Below are 22,851 nucleotides of genomic sequence, written 5' to 3'. Positions count from 1 at the left end.
GCTATGAAAAAATGACATATTTCCAAGACATTAATTTACTCTCAAGTAGTGTCTGTGATTTATTGTGGTCTGTTACCATGTTGTGATTGCATCTACAATGTTCTGATCATAATTTGGAGATATTTGGGCAAATCTATGGAGTAAAAATTTGATTTTGCAGATATGACATTGTGTATATGACATTTTTACATTAACATAAGTGGACATCAGACCCATTCTCAGGCCAGTGGAGATTTGACCCAACAGGACATTGTATCATCACACTAAACATGAACAAATGTTGTTTGTATCTTTCCACTCTTGATTCATTCAGTGTCCAACCTCGACTATGTGACTGAAGCTTTATTGTAGCTTTATTCTGGGGTGGCCAAATGATTGGATCAGGGGCTTTTGACTCCACCTGCTATCAACGTTGTTAAAGGCTGTTTAGACCAGTGTACTTAAAGTTAACTCACCATGAGTGTAATCTCTCTCTCTCTCTCTCTCTCTCTCTCCCTCTATTATGGAGACCCATGAAGTTTATATACAAGGTTAGATGTGACAAACTAGTGAATTTAAATAGGAGTACATCTGCTGACATTAATAGTTTTTTTTGTAATTAAGTGACCAAGAACAGCACATTAAATAAGTGTTATTTCACCCTCCTAAATTGTCGTGCTGCATATAAGCAGAATGTTGTTGTCATGCTTACCACTCTAATGACCCTTAATCACATTAGATTTGAAAAAAATGAGACCCATATCTAAACATGACAGACAGGAAGCTGTTACACAAATCCAGGAAAGAGTTTGTTTCCCATTTTCCACAGTCCCTTTTCTTTCACAGAGAGAGGGCCTTTTACATGCAGTAGTGTTGCAGGAATTCTGTTTGAACATTTTTTGGTCTTTTTTAGTTTCTACCAATAAATGGCCCCATATATGAATACTGCGTGCATTGGCATCATGCACTTGTTTTTCTGAACATCATTTAAGCTATGTCATCATACCTTGCCATACATACAGACACAAAAATATCTCTTGTAGATCTTAATAATATAACAATGCCATAACTCCATGGTGAAACCACACACACACACACATATTATATTATAAATAGATTACGTTCGTTTATTTACTTGTGTTTTTCAAACAGTACATCAGCATTTTCACAGAGAACTAGCTGATTCCATGACGTGAACAACAAAGTGTTTGATGCACTAACAAGTTCACTCACGCCTGGTGATATTTGCACAAATGTTCAGTGCAAACAAATCACACATAAGGAGCATTGACTTCTGGGGTCAGTCAAGACCGTCCCGCAGTGATTCTACGGAGAAACAAAAACCCGACAGGCAGCTTGCATGAGTTGCTTAGCAACCTCAAAATAATGAACTGGACTTCGGCGTTCAAAACGAAAAGAACGGAATATGCCTAATTTTGCCAGAAGAGAGAAATGTACCAGCGCGTGGAAATATGTTTGCCGCGAAAGAAAAAAGTTCACCAGTCCTTCCAGTGGGTACCTCAGTTTCTTTAACTTTGAAATTTTGTCGCTGAGGAGGCTAAAAGCAGCAGGTTAGCAGTTAGCTAACTGTATTCAAAAGTTAGAGAATAATTTGAAAGGTAAATGAATGTTTTTTCCCTGTGCTCCAGCGCTAACACGTTCAGGATATTTGATGAAAAATTACCAGACCGAAAAGAGCCTGACGAGATCTACAAGAATAATAAATATCCCACCAGAGACCCAAGAGAGACTGAATTGCTGAAGACACACAACATACCGCAGCCTCGAAATGCAAAGTTCATCACAACCAATGTCAGATTCCTAAATGAACCCATCGCTCATATGGAGACAGAGCAAACAATGGCCGAGCAGGTGGATGATTCCATTAATGATACTGCCAATATTTTACTATATTCGTCAGAGGGTGTTTAAAGCTATGTGATACGTTAATCTACATAACAAAGTCTGTTACAATATTATTGTTAGTTTGATAATAAAATATAACTTTTGTAATATATTTAGCATTGAACAATTGATAACCACAAGTTTTGTTTTACCCCTGCTAGTTCAAATGGTGGTCAAATCCACCTGAACCAAGTGTGACCTGTAAGGCATCATACAGCAAAGATACCACCCAGAGAAGTGACTACCGACCTATAACATCAACTTCAGTCCCTCAGGGCCGATATAGGAGGAACAGAACATTCACCACAGGAATAAGTATGATGTTTGTGTGTGTGTGTGTGTGTGGGAGTGTGTGTGTGTGTTGTGAGTTTTACATTAATCATGAATTGTTGTGTTGATATGACCCACAGTCTTGTCTATCCTCACAGTACCAGCCTTGAGCCCCCTTGGTCAGCCCAAGGAATTCCTGGAGCAGATGTCTTTCATCCACCAGTATGATTCCAGAAGATTACATGATCAACCTTACCAAGGCAAAGTAAGCCTTTTGTAGGGGTTTTAGAAGTTTAAAATGCAAGTGACCACAAAGAGTGCACATATATACTTATTCTGCATTAGTGGTGACATAAACAATGTCAGTATCAGCTCCACCATTCGATTCACTGGATATTGACATTAACACCCCTGAATGGGTGTAAAACACACTCCGAATGTTATATAACCCTTATGAAAGTTCAAGAAGTGTGTGAGAGCTTCAATAGCGTTTACTTATCTATGTGGTGAACCACGCCCTTTTCTCTCTCGTTTTTTTTCTTCCAACTTACAGGAAAAAAATATCCACACATTTTTCTTTTCAGACATTTTGCTGGAAAGTAATGTCGAGCCATGTGACCAATTTCCTCTTTCCATGAGCCTCTATTTCCTTGTTCCCTGGACACAAAGGAGAACACAGTGTTTTCAGTCATTCACATACTACAAAGTGCCCCAGTCTGTGGCCCTTGTTGTAGATCTGGCATATGAACAATCACACTCTTGATCGTACTTTCACCACCTTTATAATACATTCACACAGCATAAATAACAATTAACAATGTACTTTTCAATAAAAAAAGATGTGTATTTAATTGAAAGGGCTGACAACAGTCACTAGTGAAATGCCTGCATTTTAGGCTCTTGCTATATGTGTTATTTGTCATAGCTCCAACCTTCCAAATACACACGCACACACCCTCAGTTAATGTCTACATATTGAGACAAAGGAGTGGGAGTAGAGATCTGTGTTTTCTTGGCAGGCCTTGAATTATAGGATGAACTCTCAGTTACAGCTGCAACCCCCCCCCCACCGACACACACACACACACACCCCCAACCCCACTTGAACCCCTCCTTTCTGAGTCTAGCCAATGGTTCTCTACTTTCACCACATCTTTTCCCTCTTTTTTCCTATATCCAGCGACATGGAGCCTTCGTGTGGACAGAAAGGGAATGGAAGGGGCCCAGTGCATTCCAGAGCACAGAGGGGTTTCGTTTGCCGTCCGTAGGAGGAATAAACCAGCTGAACCCTTCCCAACATGCACCACGCTCCTCTCAGCAGATGTTGGAGCCCCATGGGGCCTTTTCCAGAGGAGCCCTCACCATTGAGACTGGCCTGAAAGTTCAGGGCGCCAAAGAGGGGACTGAGCTGCCTCCACAGGGAAGGGTGGAGACGAAGCTCTTGTGTTAGGGTGTGCTTGAGCAAAGATGGATGTCCTACTCTGTAAACTATGAGGCTGAGTAGGAAAGCTGTGGCCTCACACAAATGTTGTAACAGAGTTTCTGACAGCCCAAATTTAAACCGTTTAACTCAGGCCCTCCTAATTCAGTTCTTACAGCTGACCCTGACAACATGTACCTTCCACTAACCCCAACAGTTCTTTTTTTCTTGTTTTCATTTGTGCCTTCATTTTTACGTCTATGTCTATGTCTGTTGCATTTCCAGTCATAATCATTCTGGTAGCTGACGAAACATGTGGTACCTGCTTCTGAAATAAACGAGTGATGAAGCCTGGAATGATGACTTTATCTTGCATTTTTCTGCTATACTGCTGTGAATATCACAGTGCTTAGTCCTGCGATGGGTGTGTCCCTTAGAACCTAGTAAGGCTTTGTGCACAGATGCTAATTTAAATACTTAATGGGAAGTATGTCCTGCAAAGGTTTTTGAGTGAATATCCTACAGTTAATGTTTTCCTGTTAATATGTCTGTTTTTATTCCTCTAATTTAGTATTACTTTGTTGTGATTACTCAATCAAGAGAACTATAGATGGTGGCAAGAAACATGACACAGTATTTCCAATCAGTTGTATTTAGGAAATCCTCAGGTCTGGTTGGTTTGAAACCTTGAGAGGAAATGTGAGGGAACATTGTTTTACCAAGTTTATGTCATATAGCTGCCATAAAACACTCAAGAGATCAAACTCCTACAGAAACAACCCTTTTAGTGTTCGGACAACAGCCCTAGTTTACCACTGTAGCCGTACTGGGACACGCACATATTATTTACATAGATTTGTTTGTTGTACTTCTGGGCGAGAATGAAATGTTATGGTGCCTGCTGGATCCCAGGAATCTCCGCCCATCTGAATCGGTGCAGCAGTTGACGGTGTCAGAGAGGAGAAGGAAAGAGGCAGTGCAGATCCATCTGGACACTCCCAGTGCTGCTTGCCCAGCCTCTCGTGTGTGCCCGTTGAGGACTCCAAAGCGGTGAAGTTCATTACTTATTCTTAGATTGGTAAGTACAAATTAATACTTTATTCAGTTTAATTACACATATTAGCATGTTTATTCCAAATATTTTGTGACTGGTAACAGTTCAGATTCAATTTATGACCGGTAAACGCTTGCTGTAGAGGTGGAGTGAGATGCGTGCGGTGATGGAGACATACCAAGGAGAAATGAGACGACTGAATTTTACGCTTTAACGAAACACTGTGGTGTTTGTTCATGTATTTACTCATGATGATAGTCGCCCGGCTTTAGACACAACTGAAAACAAATCCAAATTTAAACGTACGTTGTTGTTACTTCAGTAATATGAGAATGTAACGTTATCGGATTTGATAGTACCCTCCTCCTGAGTTAGCAGCAGCAACAGCCGTAGTAACCTAGCCTGTATGGAATAACGGTACAGTAGAATGGATGCAAACAGGCGTGGTCATGTTGATCTAGACAGTGTTCGAAAACTGTAGTTGCGCGATAAACAAGTCATTTGGTTTAGATATTTCATTTTGTCTTCAGGTAGCATATATGAGACATTTTAACCAAAACCGAGGTCAGATTGGTGCCTTTTCACTGTGAGTTGAGCGTATTATGACGATGATGATGATGATGACGATGGTAAATGTGAAAATAATGTTGGTTGCTTCGACCTTACTGGCAAGACTGAAAATAAAACAGGCAGACACAACACAATTTTTGATTCAGTGACTCGGCTCTGCGGTAGAAGCAATAGACAACGGAAATGTTGCTTAATGAATCTTAGATATTGCGCGGCCAGCTGCAGGCTACCAGTCCAGGACTCTCCTTATCAAAAATCGGCCGTATGTTCCAGTTTTCGTATCGGTCTGACAATTTCCGAGGCGATGTGTTAATGACACGACATTATTCGTGAATTTGGAGAACAGTTAGTGCTTGACTTTTCTTCAATCGATATTCGTAACAACAGAAGTTTGCAATGGTGGGTGTAGACGTATTATGCGTATTTGGAGTATTTTTGCTGGTTTGCTGCAGAAAGAAACTATTTCGCCGTGAAATATTGCTGCGCTGCAGCACTATTGCGGCCTCCGCGATTCAATTCGGAGGGTTCCGAACAGTAATCTGCGAGTTCTCGCCATGCGGGAGGGGTTGCACAGTAACCATGTTCAAGTTAACTGGAATCATGGAATCATGTAAAGCAAAACATTCGATGATGTAATACTGCCACGCACGTCGTGTAAACCACCAGGCCCTCGCCACAGCTAAGCGATGAATCCCCTTATGTTGTCTCCAGAACTAGTTAAATCTCACACAGCAGCGAGCAAGCCACGCGAGGAGCTTATTGTGTACAATGCAGCGGTTATTCAATTTATTTAATAGTGGGTGTGGGAGATTTAAAAGTGTTAAAGATGGCCTGAAACGTGCGAATCCGTGGAAGTTAAAGGCTCCAGATGGCCTGCTGTTGGAATTCAGCCATCCTGGTGTGAAAAGTAAAAATTCCCCTTGTTTGTACTCTGTAGCCACACCTACACCCCTAAAGCCAAGATTATCTTTTTATTGGTGTCATTACATTATATTTACAGTATCTGTCGATTGTTGGATGTTTATCAAAAAATATTTGTGAAAACACTTCATGTGTTTCCTTCAACTTTATGGACATAGATATATCTCTGCTTGCTTTAAAATGCCGTCTAATTCTGGGCCTCCTCATTAAAGTTTTTGTTGTGGAGTTTAATGGGTGAGCACATAATTTCTTGCCATCGTTTTCATCATCACCTATGTACAGCATTTTGCTCAGAGGTTAACTCGCTCAGTTAGATATCAGTCTTCCTCTTATGTAGAGTGAATTCTCTGTCAACTGGTTCTTTGCTCTTGCCAGTTGTTTCCTCAGGCTTTGTCCTTTGTCTAACACAATAAAGTCCCTGAAAAGGGCCACTGCTGGGCCAGACAGTATCTCACACTCTTGTGAAGTGGGACATCATGATTAACTTCTTTCTAAGCAATTAGTGGTTCTGGGAAACTGTTGCACTAAAACAGTCTTGTGCTTGTGTTTTGTGAAAAGCTATGTTACCTAAATGAGCCTTGTTTTATTGGCTTACTGATATTTGAATTGCTTTTCCACTACCACGCTCAAAAACGTATTGTTTCTCGAGTAAAATTCTCAACTTCACTTGCCTCAGGCATATGGAAAGCGACTGCAGAAATCTTGAAATATGTAAGCGTCTTGGGTTCATTGAAATGTTTCACATTGCCACACATGTGCATATGTCAAGGTAGAATATGAAAACCAAATTGTTTTAAAGTAACGGCTTTTGGTGTTGTTGCTATGCTCTTTGAATGCTTTGCTGGGAAGTCTCTTAAGCATTTCATGGCATAGCGGCATGTAACAGCTTGGTGCTTAAACGCACTTTCCAATTAGTTTTTGCTTGATGGATCTGCCTTTCTGTGCCGGCCCATTTGCTCTAGGCAGACGTAGAGTCTGCAGGCTTCTCTATAAGGGCGGGGTCACCTTGTAATGGAAAAGACCCTTCGACTTACGTGAGTGTGTGTGAGTGTCTGAGAGACAGACCAGTGCATCCTGGGTGGAATGCGGTGTGTTTGTGATTGGGCATTTGTTCTGATGTGTGTATTACCATCTGCCTATGGTGAAATGTATTCATTTCTCTTGAGATATTTTACAGTCACTGCTTGAGTATTTGTAGTTTGTAACCTTAGTTTGAACACCAGCTATCTTTTGATGGCAATTGTCCCATGTATATTCCCATCTTTACTAAATCAATAAGTATTGTCCAAACAATAATTCTGTCTACATCATCAAGATTAGCCGCATTGTTTCATTTGGGTGCTGCTGAGCATAATTTCCGGTCCTCCCCTGAAGGTTCAAACAGTTGGCTTTGACGTGTTTTCTTTAAAAGAGCTGATACCTGTTGTATGGGGCAACTTAATTAATTTCACAGCACAGACTGTATTACAATATGACAGGTGGCAGGGGGCAGGGTGTTTACTGTTAGTAAAGGGCGGTGGGGGGTGGGGCAGTGGGTTCACTATAAATGGGAGGAGGCGTGCAGAGAATGCTGGCCAGCTGTCATGGAGTGGCTGACAGGTGAGGGCCACATGGGTCCATAGGTGGCACAGGGTGGGGGAAGGACAGGAGGCCTGTTTCTTTGGGGGAATCTCATTGGTCGTCTTTGCATGTTTGAGCTGCTTCCCTCTGAGAGGGCAGACAAACATCACAGCCATCAAAGCCCTGTTTCAACAGCTGCTTTTTTAAGACCCTTGTAGAATATTTGGTCTTATTTTTGGGGGACTGAATCTAACAGTGCTGAAAAAGTACTGAAGGGCCTAATGGTTTGGCTCGTTGTTTCAATGGAAACCAAAAACATGGTTGAGTCGATTTGTGGTCTCAAAGGAACTAAAGCTAATGTTGTTTTTCATTTCGTGGCAGCCCATCGATTTGGATAAAATGTTAAGAACTGGCGGTATTGCACTGTGGTAATCCTCTGTAGTATTTATTTTGTTGAATAGTTATTTTAGGCCTATTATTGTATACTGCTGGTTCTAAGATAACTGTGTTCTCACAAATAATAAGACGCATAAGCTGTGCAATCTTTACAATATTTCAAAGTATCCCTTGAAGTTAAAATGAACACCACCACACAGAACAACGATATCCAGTGTATTGACAACTATTGTGCATTGTTTTCACTCTGGTGACTCAAAACTGGCCAAATAAGTGGATGAATCAAGCTGCTGTTGGAGATGTGTTGAGGACATTTGGACAAGCTGTAACATAGCTGACTTTCTCTCTGCACTATCTAAGCCCAAACGGAATTGGCGGAAATGAGAGAGACCCACAGGGACTGGGAGAGGCTCTGTCAGCCTGAAGTGCTTTGCTGCTCTTCTCATCTCTTCCTGTTGGTCATTTGATATACTTTCCTGCCCGTGAACCGCCCTGTCTAACAAATCATTACCCTATGAGACGATGGCAGAACAGGCTGAGATGTTAGTACTTGATTGACGTTGCTGTCAAGACTTGTAAAGTCTAGTGTATGTTGTTATGCAGTTTATTTGTTTTTAGTTTTTATTTGAGCATGTCACGCTGACTGTTTAACATTTGGAGAGTTGATGCTTACAGTTGCCTGCACGTAGATGGATTGCAATCTAGAACAGCAGAATCTTTTTGTTCCTGGCCCTCAGTGCCTCAAACAGACTACCTGATGTATTCATCAGATTATTTGCAGTTTAAATTTGCACTGTTATCCGTCCGTTCACTCATTCGATCATCCAGCTGGGAAGGGGAATTCAAGCTAAGTATTTGCTGAAGAATGCACAGCTGTGTTGCACTGTGGGCCTTTACCCTGTTCTGAAACTCAAAGATATACTTCACCAACCATAGTTGCCCAAAGCTTATCTATATGTTTGTGGCTGTTTTATATCATGAGCTCTAATAACAAAAGAAACGCAGGCCAGTACTGTGATGTAATACTAAAGCATGAAGATGTTATTGGGGTCAGTGGAGGAAAGCTGTCTCTGTCCTGGTACTGCAGCGGTACTGATATGAATTGAGTTGAGAATGTATTGACATGAGAAGGATGTTTTTGTTGTTGTAATCTTGTAGTTAGCTTTCAGTATTAGTGCTTTGTACATGTAACTCTATCCATCTCCCGGGTGTCAAGCTCAATGAGCTGTGATTCTTGCACTGGTCGTTTGGAAAGCATATTGAGTTTTGTGCGTGAAAGATCCTCTCCTCTGAAATATTCATTATTGAACATGGTGCTGTGAATTTTCAGCTTTGCCTATTACCACATTAGTCAATATATCAGTAATATCTCCATATTCCATGGTGGGGCTTCTCTTGCTCCCTGTTGTGATTCTCACTTCTCGGAACCCTACATGAGACTTAAATCTCTAAGATTTGCCTTGAACACTCACTCCCTTCTTGGTCAAAGCCCTGCCTACAACAAGTATCTCTACAACCACGTAGCACTCTCTTTTCTCTAGATTGTCCTAGCTGTCCAGTTAGATCACCATGAACGGAAAGAGAGACAGAGAAAAAAAAAAAAAACACCCAGTGGACCAAATGCAGCTGTGTACATTGGCCTTCTCACTTGCGTGAGGGACACACTCTACATACACGTAATTCGTTTGTGAGCGATTCCTCTCCCCTCCCTCTGCTCTGGCCCGGGTCCAGGATGCTCTGTAGACTCCACCCTGATGTGCTCACTCGATACAGGCTGTGTAGTAGCCTACACGTCAGACTTCTCGGCCGAAACTGATCTCATCTCTAAAGTGGAGGGAGGACATTCACGAGAAAATCCTGGGTGTTTGCCTCATGTTTCAACAAACACATTTTTTGTTAATTATTTTAACTGTGGCGTAGGCAAGAATGTAAACCGATACGGTGAGATTCAGAACAAGATGGACATAATTGTAATGTCTGGTGTTATTGTTACTCTCCGTTGCTGAGGAAATTATTTCAGTTTTTCTCCTTTAAAAAATTGATCCTGAAGCTATAGTATTTTGCTGTTTTGACTGACTTTTTTTGTTGAGTGCAGTAGTAAAGTGATAGTACTTTAGGAATGATGTTGGAGAGAATATAATCTGAACACCTCATATAATAGGCCTATATTAGTTTCAAAACATTTTTCTATGATGATAGAAACACAAGTCACATGTAATTTATTTCAAAAGGAGGTTCTGCGGTAATTAAATAAATGTCCAAGCAATTACGATTTTGCATAATTTTGTAACCTGCCCTAGTTTCAAGGTCTTACTACATCATACTGCAATCCATATTTATAATCTGCAATTTATAATCCAGAATTAAGAAAGCAGTTCCTTAGACATGTTCTTCTTCCTTTCTCTTGCCCTATTCTCTTTCTCTCTCTCTCTCTCTCTCTCTCTCTCTCTCTTTATTTGTCTTATTTTAGGATCTAGGTGCTCATTTTTCTCTGAAAACACTCTTAGCTGAAATTTACAGTTAGGCTACTCCATAATCACTTGAGTCTGTCTCCTGTTTGAAGATATGAAGTTCTTCCCTGTTGTCAGTTCGGAATAAATGCTGTCATCATGTCTCACAGATCTTCAGTAGTGACCTGGCTTACTTTGGACAAAAAATATGCTTTAACTGCAGAGTTGTAAGTCATCTGACTTTTATGTTTTCTTCATTTCTTTCTGACATGACATGGAAGTCATTGATGAGACTCTGAAAAAGAGGAGGTCACGTTAAAGAGATGCACACTTCCCAGGTCTGTGACCTTTCTCTGCTTAGATCCTGTACTTTCCATGTCTCACAGCAGATGCAATGGAAGTGCTGACATGTGGCTCCGCTGGTTAAGTTTCCATGTGAATTCTCTGACATGTACCTTGACTGCATAAGCAGTTGTGGTTTGGACCCATTGTTGCTCATATTAAAAAGCACGTCTTGTAAATCCATCTTCGTGCTGCTTGCCTCTTGAACTTGTGCTGGAAGCGTTTTAACGTTGTGTTACCTTCACTATGAAAGAGGGGTTGGTTTACTGAGCCATCTGTTAGAGAGTGTCTGTGCTGATCTTTTAGGGATCGTTTTCTGTAAGTGTTTAGATTTGTTATTGCTGTTATACTCCATCCATGTCCCACTGTCTTTTTCTAACACTCTTACACATTTAGAGAAAGTCAAATGAACCAAAATACGGCCCACGTAGGTATCATGAGAATGGTTTTTTGAGCCGAGAAGGTGTCGGCGACTCAAAATCTGTATAATGTAAACAATTTACGGTCGATTTGTTGTTGATATACTAAATTTCAAATGTATTTCTAAAGTTTGATTTAAATGTTTTATGCCTCACACTGTGATAATAGCCAGACTTGGAGTCTCCATAGATTTTGGTGTGGCTGTATGCCCCCCCTCCCCCATCCTCTGTCTGCCTTGACCAGGCTACTGCAGGTATTCATATTTCATCTCCATGAATCACGGTTGCTCCATTTAGCATTTGATTAATATGCTCTATGAACTGTCCACAGTGCAGAGCCCGGTCCCTCCTCCCAACCCAAACTCTGATTTTTTGGGATAAGGGACAGAATGAGATATGAATGTTGAAGAAATATGTGGGGGAAAAGGAGTAGATAAGAGTAGGATGTGAAGGCTCTGGTTGCGTAAGCCCTGGGCGTTTACGGGAGAAAGAGAGAGGGGGATGGGGGCAAAGAGAACTGCGGAGAGGGAGTAAGAGTGAGAAAGAGTTTTAGTTTAATGACAACCAGACTTCGCCGAGGTGCTATTTGTTCTCTAGTGTAGTCCTGCTGAATCCAGATTGGATGTGTTCAATTTCAGTTTTTATAGCGTCAGGGACTTGGGTGGAGTGAAACAGACGAAAATTTAACTCTTGGAGGCTTTTCCGAGGAAAGACCCGTGGAATGGCAAACGCGATGAAAATGATGCTAGAGCGAAGGTGGAGCAAGTGTTTCTACAGAAATGAGACTCTTTCCTTTCTCGGTGTTAAGGTGCCAATCTGGGTTAAATCGTTTTAGACCTATATAAACACAGAGCACTTAAGCATTGCCGAGTTAGCACAAATGTTTAGACACTCAGTTATTAATCTGTTAGGCTGGGAGGACAGCAAACGTAATAAAAGGTCATCTGGGTAATCCCATAATTCCCTGTCACTCTCTTGAAAGAAGGTGGAATAAATGGTAATGTTTTGTGGAGCTGGGTGCCAAAGCAACGACAGTAGGTCTTTTGGTAGCTGTCTCATAAACCAGTAGTGCTGTTGGTATCCCTATAAGCACTGGCTGGTTCTGGGTTGAGTATGACTACTCTATCTCCTTTGTTAACCCTTGTTTATGTTACCATAACAATGGTCAACAGCATATATTGTTGTTAAGTTACTGGGAAAGGGATGCTAAGGGTGTTGAGGTAGCCATCCTAGTTAGACGAGCTGCTGATGGCTGTGTCTTCGTGGTAATGGCCATATGGTTAGCCACCCCATTGGAATGTCGCTATCAACTCTCTCAGCGACTGAGAGAGCTTAGAGGAAGGAGGTGTTAAGAATGCAGATGTGGGATTTTCCCACACCACAATCAGGTCTCTCTCTGATACCACTCTGATAGGGTTAAAGTGTCTACAGCCTCTTTGCATTCCACTGAGAGATGGCTAAGGCTCCATCAAGATACTTGGTTATTTTATGTTGGTCCTGACCTTTAAACCCAAATTAATTAATACATTTATTTTCATTTTTGTAACTTGTATGTTAGAATTGTTATTCTAACTCATTCTATCAAAACATGAAGACTCTTGCAGGCACTTTGATGTTTATCATCTGCTTTCCAGTGCAAAGATTTGCCTGTTGACTGTCTATTGATTTATCCAAAGAGCAGTGAATGTAGTGTCCAGAAAGTCACTGCTTTGTTAAAAGCATCTGTGGAGAGAGGAGGAAACGCCTAACATTTTCCAGAGACTCTAGGCTTCACGAAGTGAGGTCATAATGAATCTCATTCTCTGTCTAGTGTACCATTCTCTGCTTATGACATTTCCGTGGCCTAACAAAAGACAGATGACTGATTGGCTCATTTGTCATTGTGGGGGTCTGGTTTGTGTCATCGAGTCATAGTGACATGCCCATAAACCAAACCTTAATCTTACAAAAACCCTATCAGGCCAGAAAGGAATCCAATAAAATTAAAACTATTTGTAAGAGTCAGCTAGAGTTAAGGACGTCCATCTTTTCTCCTGATTTTGAAAAAAATTGTGCACACGCTATGTGTATAGCTTGTACCCTGTTCATTCCAGCAAAATGCAACAGGACTGAATTTTTTTTTTTTTGGTTTGTTTGCTTGTTTTAACATGCTTTTACTATCTGCATTAATGGAAAATTAATCCATTCATTCATTTAATCAAACGGAAAAAAGAAAAGAATGCAGTTACCAGTTACAACTTTTTAAGCAAAGTAAAAGAAAAGGCAAATAACAGACATAGCAGTCATGATTTAAATATGATCTAATTCCCTAGCTATTATTCTCAAATTTAATAGACCTACTTTCTTTTGTGTTTTGGGCTCAAATCAAGCTTAAATCAACACAGAATCGTTCTAGTCGTTCTTAACTTAGTGTCTTACCCATTTCATGTCTGCTGGCCTACTGCTTCACCTAAAATGGACAAACTGAAAAATTTTTGATGTCTGAAGATCTGTTTGTTGCACGTAATCAATGCTGAATCCATTTACTTCAGAAAAAAATTACTTATGAAAAATACACTTGAATTTGACCTGCGTTGAAATAGCTAGTAGTTCAAAACATTGCATATCTTTACTCTGAGAGACTCTTTTAGTTCGTCAATGTAAAATTCACAGCATTAAATAAGCGCTTGCAGTACCACAAATTAGTTTATTTTGATCTGTTTTGTTCAGCCAAAGTTAACAGCCTATTAAAGGCTTGCAGGTGGGTCTTATCCAGATTTTTCTAATTAGCCTATCATATGCCCAACTTGCTCATCTCAAGAATAAACTCCTCTAATGACAGTGATCATTGCCTCTGGACACTCCAAATTAGTAGGCCTATACAAAGTGTGTACAGATCTATGAAAACACATTGTCATGTTTATTTTTATCTTATGTCCACCTCCCACCTTTAAATTAGCAAAAGCCAGAAGTATCAAGCTTTAAAAAAAATGAGCCTAATTAGCTTTTGACAGACATCAAACACTGAACATGGTCAAAATGACCTCAAATGTAACCAGAGGGCTGGTTGTTGATTTGTGTGTTCCTGTCAGCACCAGGGAAGATTACCGAAGCAAACTGGGAGATGCATCTTAATGGGAAGATGTTGATAATGCGTAACAGGAGTTCTCTGTGTTCTGGATGAACTTGATTTTCAGTCACACACATCTGTTCCTTGTGCATCATACTTGCTATTTGTACCCACAAACCCCGATTTTGTTGTCATCAGTCTTGCGACATGCTAAACAATGCGCCCACATTGTTGTCAAAGCTTTGGACATTTGCCTTTGTAAATGGTTCTCAGGCTAACCATCAGAGAATTTGCTTTGAGGAACATAATAGCAGCTGCTTTTGTCAGAGGGTTGTTCAGCTAGTATGTCTCTTGACCTTAGGCTTAACAGTGGAAATCTTTTTCATGATTAACTGTCCTATGTTAATTGAATCTACATGTGGCAGGACGACATATAACAGGGAAAATGTATTCGTTGAATCAAAATGAAGACTGATAATCCACTTAACAGAGGAAATATTCCCATTTTTACATATTTGTTCATGGTGATAAAATGCCTCTTCACTGCCCGTCATTCTGTCGTTTACACTGGCTGAAATATTTTGTCTGAATATTCGTAGCGATTGTGGGCTAGAGACTATTCATCAGATTTCCCTTAGAATGATCCTTTTTTTTTTTTTTACAGTGACATTCATTTTGTTTCCATCTCATTTCCTCGTGCTGTCAGTGTTTTCACTGGGATTAACTAGGATTTTCTATAGTGCTGCTGAGTACGGTCACGTGTTTTCATGATGACCTCTCTGATAGGGAAGCAGTTATGATCCTTGCCTGTTCTTCAGTGTGACCCGTTTCTCCATCTGAGAGAAAAAAAAGACCTCACTGGTCATAACTTCACAAACAGTCACAGCCGGTTCAATACAGTTATAGCACTGAGAAACAGTGATTTTTCTAATATCTCCAAAGGAGCCATCTCAGGGGCATGGTTAGAAGTTTGGCATAGCATTGAAGTTTTTGGGAATAGGGGTAAACATAGGCATGGAGAGCAGCCAAAACTCCTCACTCTGCTTTTGATCTGTAGGGTCATGTCCTTACCTCCACTGGGTGTCTTTCCTTCAGCTATCTCCCTCACAGGCCCCATGTTGTCAAGGCAACTTCACCCCCCCCCCCCCCCCCCCCCCAATTGCGTTGTGTCATAACTACACATTGTTATGCTTGGTGCCTTTTTAATAACTGATCTTATGTGCCTGAGTCTACAGTAAAGATGGCAAGCCCTCATAAACCAATGGCAACACTGGGATGAAAACACACAATTTTAAGAAGTCTGCCTCTCTTTTTTTTTTTTTTACAAGCTTATTCAATATGCAATACTGAACCTTACTCCCAATACATAGAATACCTCCCTGCCCTAATGTCTGCATTACCGAAACATTAATGCTGATGCTAGGGCTAAATTTAGCCTGCGCTCAGCAGTTGGCCATTAGTCTGAGAGTACTGGTCCATATGGATCATAATGGAAAAAAAAAAAAAAAGAAACGAAACACTTAACTGAAAGTGAACACATGGTTTTTATGCAGAGCTTTAACTGACCTTAGTTGTCAGAAGTTCTGGACCACTTGTGAACCATCTCGTTTGTTCATCGTATTTCTAATTGAAATCTACAAGCTTTTTCTTTGAGTGACATGGGCAAAATTCGTGCTGCCAGATGGTTCTCCTTTTGCTACCGCACTGTCTGTGCAGTGTTGGCTGTGTTTGTTACTAAGCAACCCAGTAAATGCTAAGGAAGCTTTGTCTATGAATATATCCAATGAACAGACATTAGCCTACAATAGGCATAGTAAGACATGGAAGCTTTCTGAGGAAAAGACATAGTGGCTGGTTCTCTGTGTACCAAACACATTCTGTACATGCAAGCCCACTGAGCGTGGGACACACCCAAAACATCATTACTGGCTGGAAGCTCAAAGCGTTGTTGCATCCAAAGGGAGTAGTGTTTTGATCTAGACTTGGTAGGTGCCACGCCGCATGCCGTAGATTACGGGCATAGCAGAGTTGTTAAAATGTACAAGGCTATAGTGCTGCTGTTGCTTTGGAAGGAGAGTCAGCCTGTAAGGAACAGTTGGCATCCATAGCACAGATCGGCACCATAAGTGCGGCATAGCATGTGTGTGTGGGTGTATGCAGACTGGACTGAGATTGGTAGTGTGAGAGAGAGAGCAAGTATGCATGTGTTTGCTCAGGGTTGTTTGAATCTGTGTGTGTGTATGTGTGTGTATGTGTGTGTGTGTGTGTGTGTGTGTGTGTTTTTGTGTGCGTGTGCGTGGGATGTAAGAGGAGTTGGAGGGCTTCTGGGAGCTGAAGGATGCGTCTCTGCTGAAGCCCCATCCCACGGCTCTATCATACAGGGCAGTGTAGTAGGTGTCAGCCCAACCCAAATTGATCATCGTGAACCATGGAAAAACTGCCAACTACCTCCCACGCATCGCTTGTATTTACCATTCTGTCGGTGAAAATGTAGATTTTCTCAAATTGCTCTGGCACAAAAGAAGTTTCTAGGACTCGAGAGCAGCAGAAATGCTGAAGCGAGGAGTTGTAGGGGCTGTTGTGATAGAACCTCCCTCTTTCATAAGTAAATAATGCATAGCTTGGTAGCCATGTTGATTTTAAATATACATTCCTCCACTGAGGTTTACTGTATGTGCAGTAAAAATCCAGAAGCACTTAAGAAATCCAGAAGCACCATGGCACAGAAACATTATGAAACGGTGGAAATGGAAGAAAATGGCGTTGGATAGCTGCTGACTACGGAGGAAGTGGTTACGCATTCTGGTTTACACACAGAAACATCTAACCAGTGTTGCCTCCTTGACAGGGTAGTTTTATGTGATGTTGTAGAGCTGTGTTAATGTTGGAAGGTTGCTTCATGGGAAGCTCAAGCTTCCACAATGCCTTTCTCTGACCGTGGTCTCATAGGTAACCATGGACACTGGGAACCATGGAGATTTCAGCAAATCTGTACTCAAGTTGTAATAAATTCTTTTCTTTCTCATTTGAAGGGTGAAATTTACCAGCAGTGAAATTTTAAACACTAGGTTTGGTTCTCTTTAGAATTTTATTTACAGATATGTGAGGTCATGCAGAACATGTACAGAACTGTGAGGTTATAAAATATGTAAAATATTTTACGATTTTTTTTTACGATTTTTTTACCCTGCAAAGATATCTTAATTCTTTTTGTTTTATTTTTGTTTTTCAGTTGTTTTTTTACTGACTGACAGCAGGTTGGTTCTCCTAGCTGTTTGTGGGAGTGGAGCCGAAATGTTAGTGAGGCAGGATAAGACAGCTGCAAGTGCACGCTACTCAACAGTATAATGTCTGTGACTCTATAAACAAGCTCAACACCAGTTGCTAGATCTTTGAGGCATTTTTAAGCTCGTCTGTTTGGTGTTGCCTGGTGTAAGGTTTTGGCAGTTTGTTGCCATTTAGTTACGTTGCCTTACAGCAGCAGTGCCCTCTCCTGGAGGTTAAACCCTCCTGTCTCAGATTCATACCCAAAATAGTACAAACACATATTTTCGTCGTTATGTTATATTTTCTCTTTCAGCATGGAAGACCTCAGGTAATACTCATGTTCAGCACCAAGAAATTTTCTTTATTTAGTTCTTGGCCAGCATACATTTCATCTCAGTGTGTACTGTGTAAGCACCACTTTCGGTTTGCGGACCTCAAAATCCAGTGTTTCTTTTAGTGTGTTTAACAAGAGTCAGTGCCTCCTAATCTGTGGCAGTTTTTCATGAGATTCACTGGCAGGGGGCTCAAGTTTCCTGATTCATAATGGCTTCTGTAGTCCCACAGGCTCTTTGACTGTTTTTCCTTCCAGGGAGAAGAAAAAAAAAATACGAGAGTGGAGGCCATTTACGGGAGCTCCAAGCAGATCCATATCTCAGCTTTCATTTCCTTGAGTAGAGATGAATCTCATCTCCACTGCTCTGTTCAGTGCCAGTAAATGTCAAATGTGATGATCCACTTCTAATGAGTCAACTGCCGATCCAGAGGATTGTTGATGATGGTCTCCATTTTGGCTTTCCCACAAATCGATCTGTTGTTTCAGCAATATTTAAGCTGCAGTGGTTTTTAGGCAGGTCTGCATTATAAAAGGTTTTTGAAATCGCCATGTTAATGTGCTAATGCGCAAGACTAGACAATCAATAGGTAGTTCTGAAGCTTAGGATGAATTGCACGGAAAAAGACGTTGCTTTGAAAGAGCTATCCTGAAAAGACCTAAATAACTTGAAAAGAAAAACAGAGACGGGGCATGTTATTTTAAGCAGGAGGCGCTAATTCAATAAACGTATCAAACAGTAAGTGAATCCCACCTGTACAATTAAATCTGTTAACAGCTATTACTGTTCTGCAGACTTCTGCGCTTCTCCTTCCAAAAAGTTATTAGTCTAGAAAAAAAAACCCACTATGTTAAATGTGAGAAGTAGGCTATTTTGCACAAGTTTTGTGGCATACTGTGCATTTTAATCCTACGTCACTCTTCAGTTAGCACTTGGCCAGCAGTCCTATATGAGAGCCTTGTGTATAGGCTGTTATCAGAGGAGGAATGGGCCTAAAGAGTTTGTAATGGTATTGAAGAGATAGAGGGGGAGGCTAGGAGGTAGGAGGAGAGCATAGAGACTATACGAGAAGAAAATGACTGGCAGCACTTTACCCTAAGTACTGAAAGAGAAAAAAGCCTTTTGATTTCCCTAAGTACTGAAAGAGAAAAAAGCCTTTTGATTTTCTTTTTTACATTGAGCGTTACCTCTCACATTATTTAAAATTTTGATAGGAGGCAGTTGAGAAATCTAAATAACAATTTATCACAGTCATCTAATCCTCGTTCAAAATTTGTAATAAGTATTCTCAGAATGCAGAGTATTTTAAAAGCATCAGCAGTTGTGTGGATAGTAGCAGAAATAGAAGACTCTCTCTCTCTCTCTCTCTCTCTCTTTCTCTCTCTGTGACGTGCTGTCACAGCAGCCTTTGGGTAAATGCCAGTGTGGAGGTTATAAAAAGCAGAGTGGACAGGGCTACAGTAGCCTCCTGCCCACCAGTCAGTTAGGCATTATACACAATAACTGTCACCTGCATAGTGACCCAAGAGACACAAACCATACACACAAACTGTGTAAAGACCAAGGCATATCAGTATGAAAGGATTGATTTCCCTCGCTAATTATCTTCTTTCAGAATGGATGTCGCCAAACTCGAATAACTGTATGGTATATTTTCTTATTTATGAAACCAGAACATTACTGTGACTGTCCAAGACATGGTTGATAGTCATCAGTAGATGAAATTACGATTATGAAGTCCAAGGCCTTGTTTATCTAGGTTTCCCCTGAAAAACTCACTTGAAGTGCAAAATGCTGTAGATAAGATGTTGCATAAACAAACATTCACTTTTTCTGATAAGAGGACGTTTTGAATGCAGCGCATTGTCAAAGAATGCATGCAAGTGCTCTTATAGTCTCCCTCTGGCTTGTGCATGACTTACGGTGCTCAGACAGTAGAAGAAAATCAGTAACCTGATGTTTTCTTAAGGCTGTTATTAAGCCAATTGAAATGTAGGTAGGAATATATACCACATCAAACACTGTCTCTATGACCACAATCAACTCTATGACCGCTCAACATGCTTTCTTCATTCATTTCCTGATCTTCCTTGTTGTGAGCAAAAAAGAACAATGATTAAGGAAGAATATTTGGCCAGAGAGACTGATTCTCATTCTGTATGTCATTCCTACCTCTCCAGCAGCTGGATAATCTGGTAATTCATCTGTGTGTGCATGTTTTGCCACCAAGTTGTTTTTGCACATTTCTCCAGTATCTGTTTTTTTTTAAAAATATATTTATTTACCACTTAATATTTATTTATTCCGGCAAGAGACAATGCAAAGATGCTAACACGCAGTCTCAGCAGCTTGAAATCTCTGAAACACAATTTTTTCTCAGACACAAAAGCAGACAATGGCCTATACAGGAGAAGTTTAAGAGCAGCTCTTCTGCTGGGTTGAGACTTGCTCTCTGTAATTGCAATAATCACATACCATCAGCTCTGAGATGTTAATAAATTATTTCAAGTGGGAGAAAATGGAGCGAAAATCAGTCTTTATTGTTTGGGAGGAATTAAAAGGAAAGTGAAAAGAAAAGTGTTTTACACAGCTGTAGCCTTATGACAGCAATTACAAACATGAATAACCTTTGTCAAACATGTTGGCTGAATCACAAATACAATAAGCTAGACATAGAGAATAAGCCCCTATTCTGTCTTTGCAATGCTCTTTCCTGTTTCTGGGAGTAGTTCATGCAGTTTTTTCACCATATTTTGCTGTTAGTGTTGGATCTCTTAGCTCTCACTGCTCTTGCCCGAGTCCTGATAAGGAAACTTTGAACAACACAACACACACACACACACACACACTCTGATACCACCACCAAGTATTTGGTTAGCTCATCAAGCCAGGATGTGCTCATGCATTTCAGAGCAAAGAGTTGATTGCAATCACACCGAACTAGTCCAAATAAAGCCACCTCCGAGAGCGAGGGCATTAATAGAGAACGTCTTTATGGCAGGACAGCTCTGACAGCGGCCTGTCCAAGTTGTCGCTTTCATGAGTAACCCTTTTGGTTTGAATTTCTGAACTGGTCTGAAAATATACTTGAGTCCTTGAGTCTTAATTAGGCTACCTTTTGTACCCAAGTGTCTGTGGTTTGTAAAGCTGATGTGACGTTGTATTGTACAGTTACCAGTGTTCCCCAGGGGGTGGCGATGTGTGTCTTAAAGTAAGCATGTAGGCGTGACACTGAATCTCAAGACGCATGATAGAAAACTGCTAATGTTGGGACGCTCATGCAACTTAGGAGGAGTTGTGGGTTTATTTTACTTATTTCTACAGGGCCATTTTTAAAAACAGTTTCCAACTCACTATTTAGTCCCACAGAGAATGGGTAAAAGTAAAGAACTCCTTGATTTTAAGTTGCTGAAGATGTGATGTTTATATGAATTAGTAATAATGGGAAGGGATGCTTATGGTATACCAGAATAAATTCATTGTTAGAAATCAAACAATGTTAAACCCATTTCCCACCACAACATGTACATATTGATGAATGCAAATCATTTATGTAACTCATGCTTCTGTTTCAAAACAACTGACACACAGGTGTGAGCATTTGTCAGATGATCATTTCATTAATGCTTTAAAAAACCGATTTTCGTCCGCAGGGCTTCAGAAGAAGCCACCCATGAGGAAGTGCGATTGGTGAAAAGGTGAAAGGTGAAAGGTCAGGATGACGACAGTAGCCGCAGAATATGACCACATGGAGATCCAGCAGCAGTACCAGGATACTGTCAACAACCGCTGGGACGATGAGTGGGACAACGAGAACAGCTCTGCCCGTCTCTTCGAGCGCTCCCGCATCAAGGCCTTGGCAGGTGAGGGCACATTGAGGGCTGGCAGAGTATGGGAAAAATCAAAATGCCAAATGAAGATGAGATGAGAATCGATGTTTTCTCCAAAAATCAGTACATGTACTGTTGACTTTTAACACACAGTTCACACAGTGAAATTAGAGTCATTTTAAAAATATACATGGATGCTAAAACAGCTAAAACAAATGAAATTTGCGATACCAGTGCCAGTGACAGGCAGTAAATATATTATAACTGTGATCACTTCACAATATTTTGGAGTATTGTACCATCGCAAAGGACCATAGTGTCTTAATAGGTTATACTTTCATTAGAAATTCTTAAATGCCAATTCAGTGATTCTCACGTCTGTGCCTGAAAAGTAATGATCCACTTCCACTCTCAGAAGAATGGTGAGAAACTGAACACCACCACAAAGTATTCCCTGTCAACTACCCCCACTCCGCCTCTTTGCAGGTAAAAAAAAAAAGAGAGAGAGAGAGAGAATTTCACAGTTTTTCCTTCCCCTTCACTGCTTTTGTCTCACCTTTTCCCATGTTACTGAGGCTGGTTCAGGAGCAACATTGTGTTTGGTGTAGTTCACCAAAGTATCTGAGTGACAGAAAATTCGTGTGTTAAAAAGCAACATTCTCAGTTGGTCCTGTAATGTTTTTTATGATTATTTCAGTGGGGTTTTTTTTATCAGAAGGTATCTTTGAGATTTCCACCTGTTTTAAGTTGTTGAAGAAGAGTGCTTTTACATATAAACAGGCACCCTTTGGCACCTGTTTATACATAATATCCAGGACATGCTGACATAAGTGTTATGAGTAAACATGTGCCAAAAGCGTAGTGGGAATGGAAGTCCTGGGATCTTGGTTGGTTGGTTTGTGAAAATGGAAAGGCACCTTCAACAGTTTCCAAGAGGAAGATTAATATAGTCTTTTGGCAGAGAGGAGCGCAGTGTATTTTAGAGAGATTTGTTGTACCCCAGCAAAGGACTCATTTATTCTCTCTAAAAGTAATTTAGTTCTTTGATCAAATGATAATGAACTCCAGTGATATTGTTGCCCATAGT

At 40.6% G+C, this 22,851-nt stretch overlaps 1 protein-coding gene across 1 annotated transcript in view; it reads left to right on the top strand.

The window, feature by feature from the left end:
• The first annotated feature begins 4,595 nt into the window (after positions 1-4,595).
• Positions 4,596-22,851, top strand: part of sptbn1 (spectrin, beta, non-erythrocytic 1) — a 55,027-nt gene continuing 36,771 nt past the window's right edge. The window contains exons 1-2 of the mRNA XM_030771616.1: positions 4,596-4,652; positions 21,588-21,797. Coding sequence (XP_030627476.1) covers positions 21,653-21,797 — 145 coding nt within the window. The 5' untranslated portion in view covers positions 4,596-4,652; positions 21,588-21,652. The remainder of the gene's footprint in view (positions 4,653-21,587; positions 21,798-22,851) is intronic.

The sequence above is a fragment of the Chanos chanos genome, chromosome 4 (genome assembly GCF_902362185.1).
Source record: "Chanos chanos chromosome 4, fChaCha1.1, whole genome shotgun sequence".
NCBI lineage: Eukaryota > Metazoa > Chordata > Actinopteri > Gonorynchiformes > Chanidae > Chanos > Chanos chanos.
Note: the sequence above shows the minus strand (reverse complement) of the source record. Positions and strands in the feature narration are given on the sequence as shown.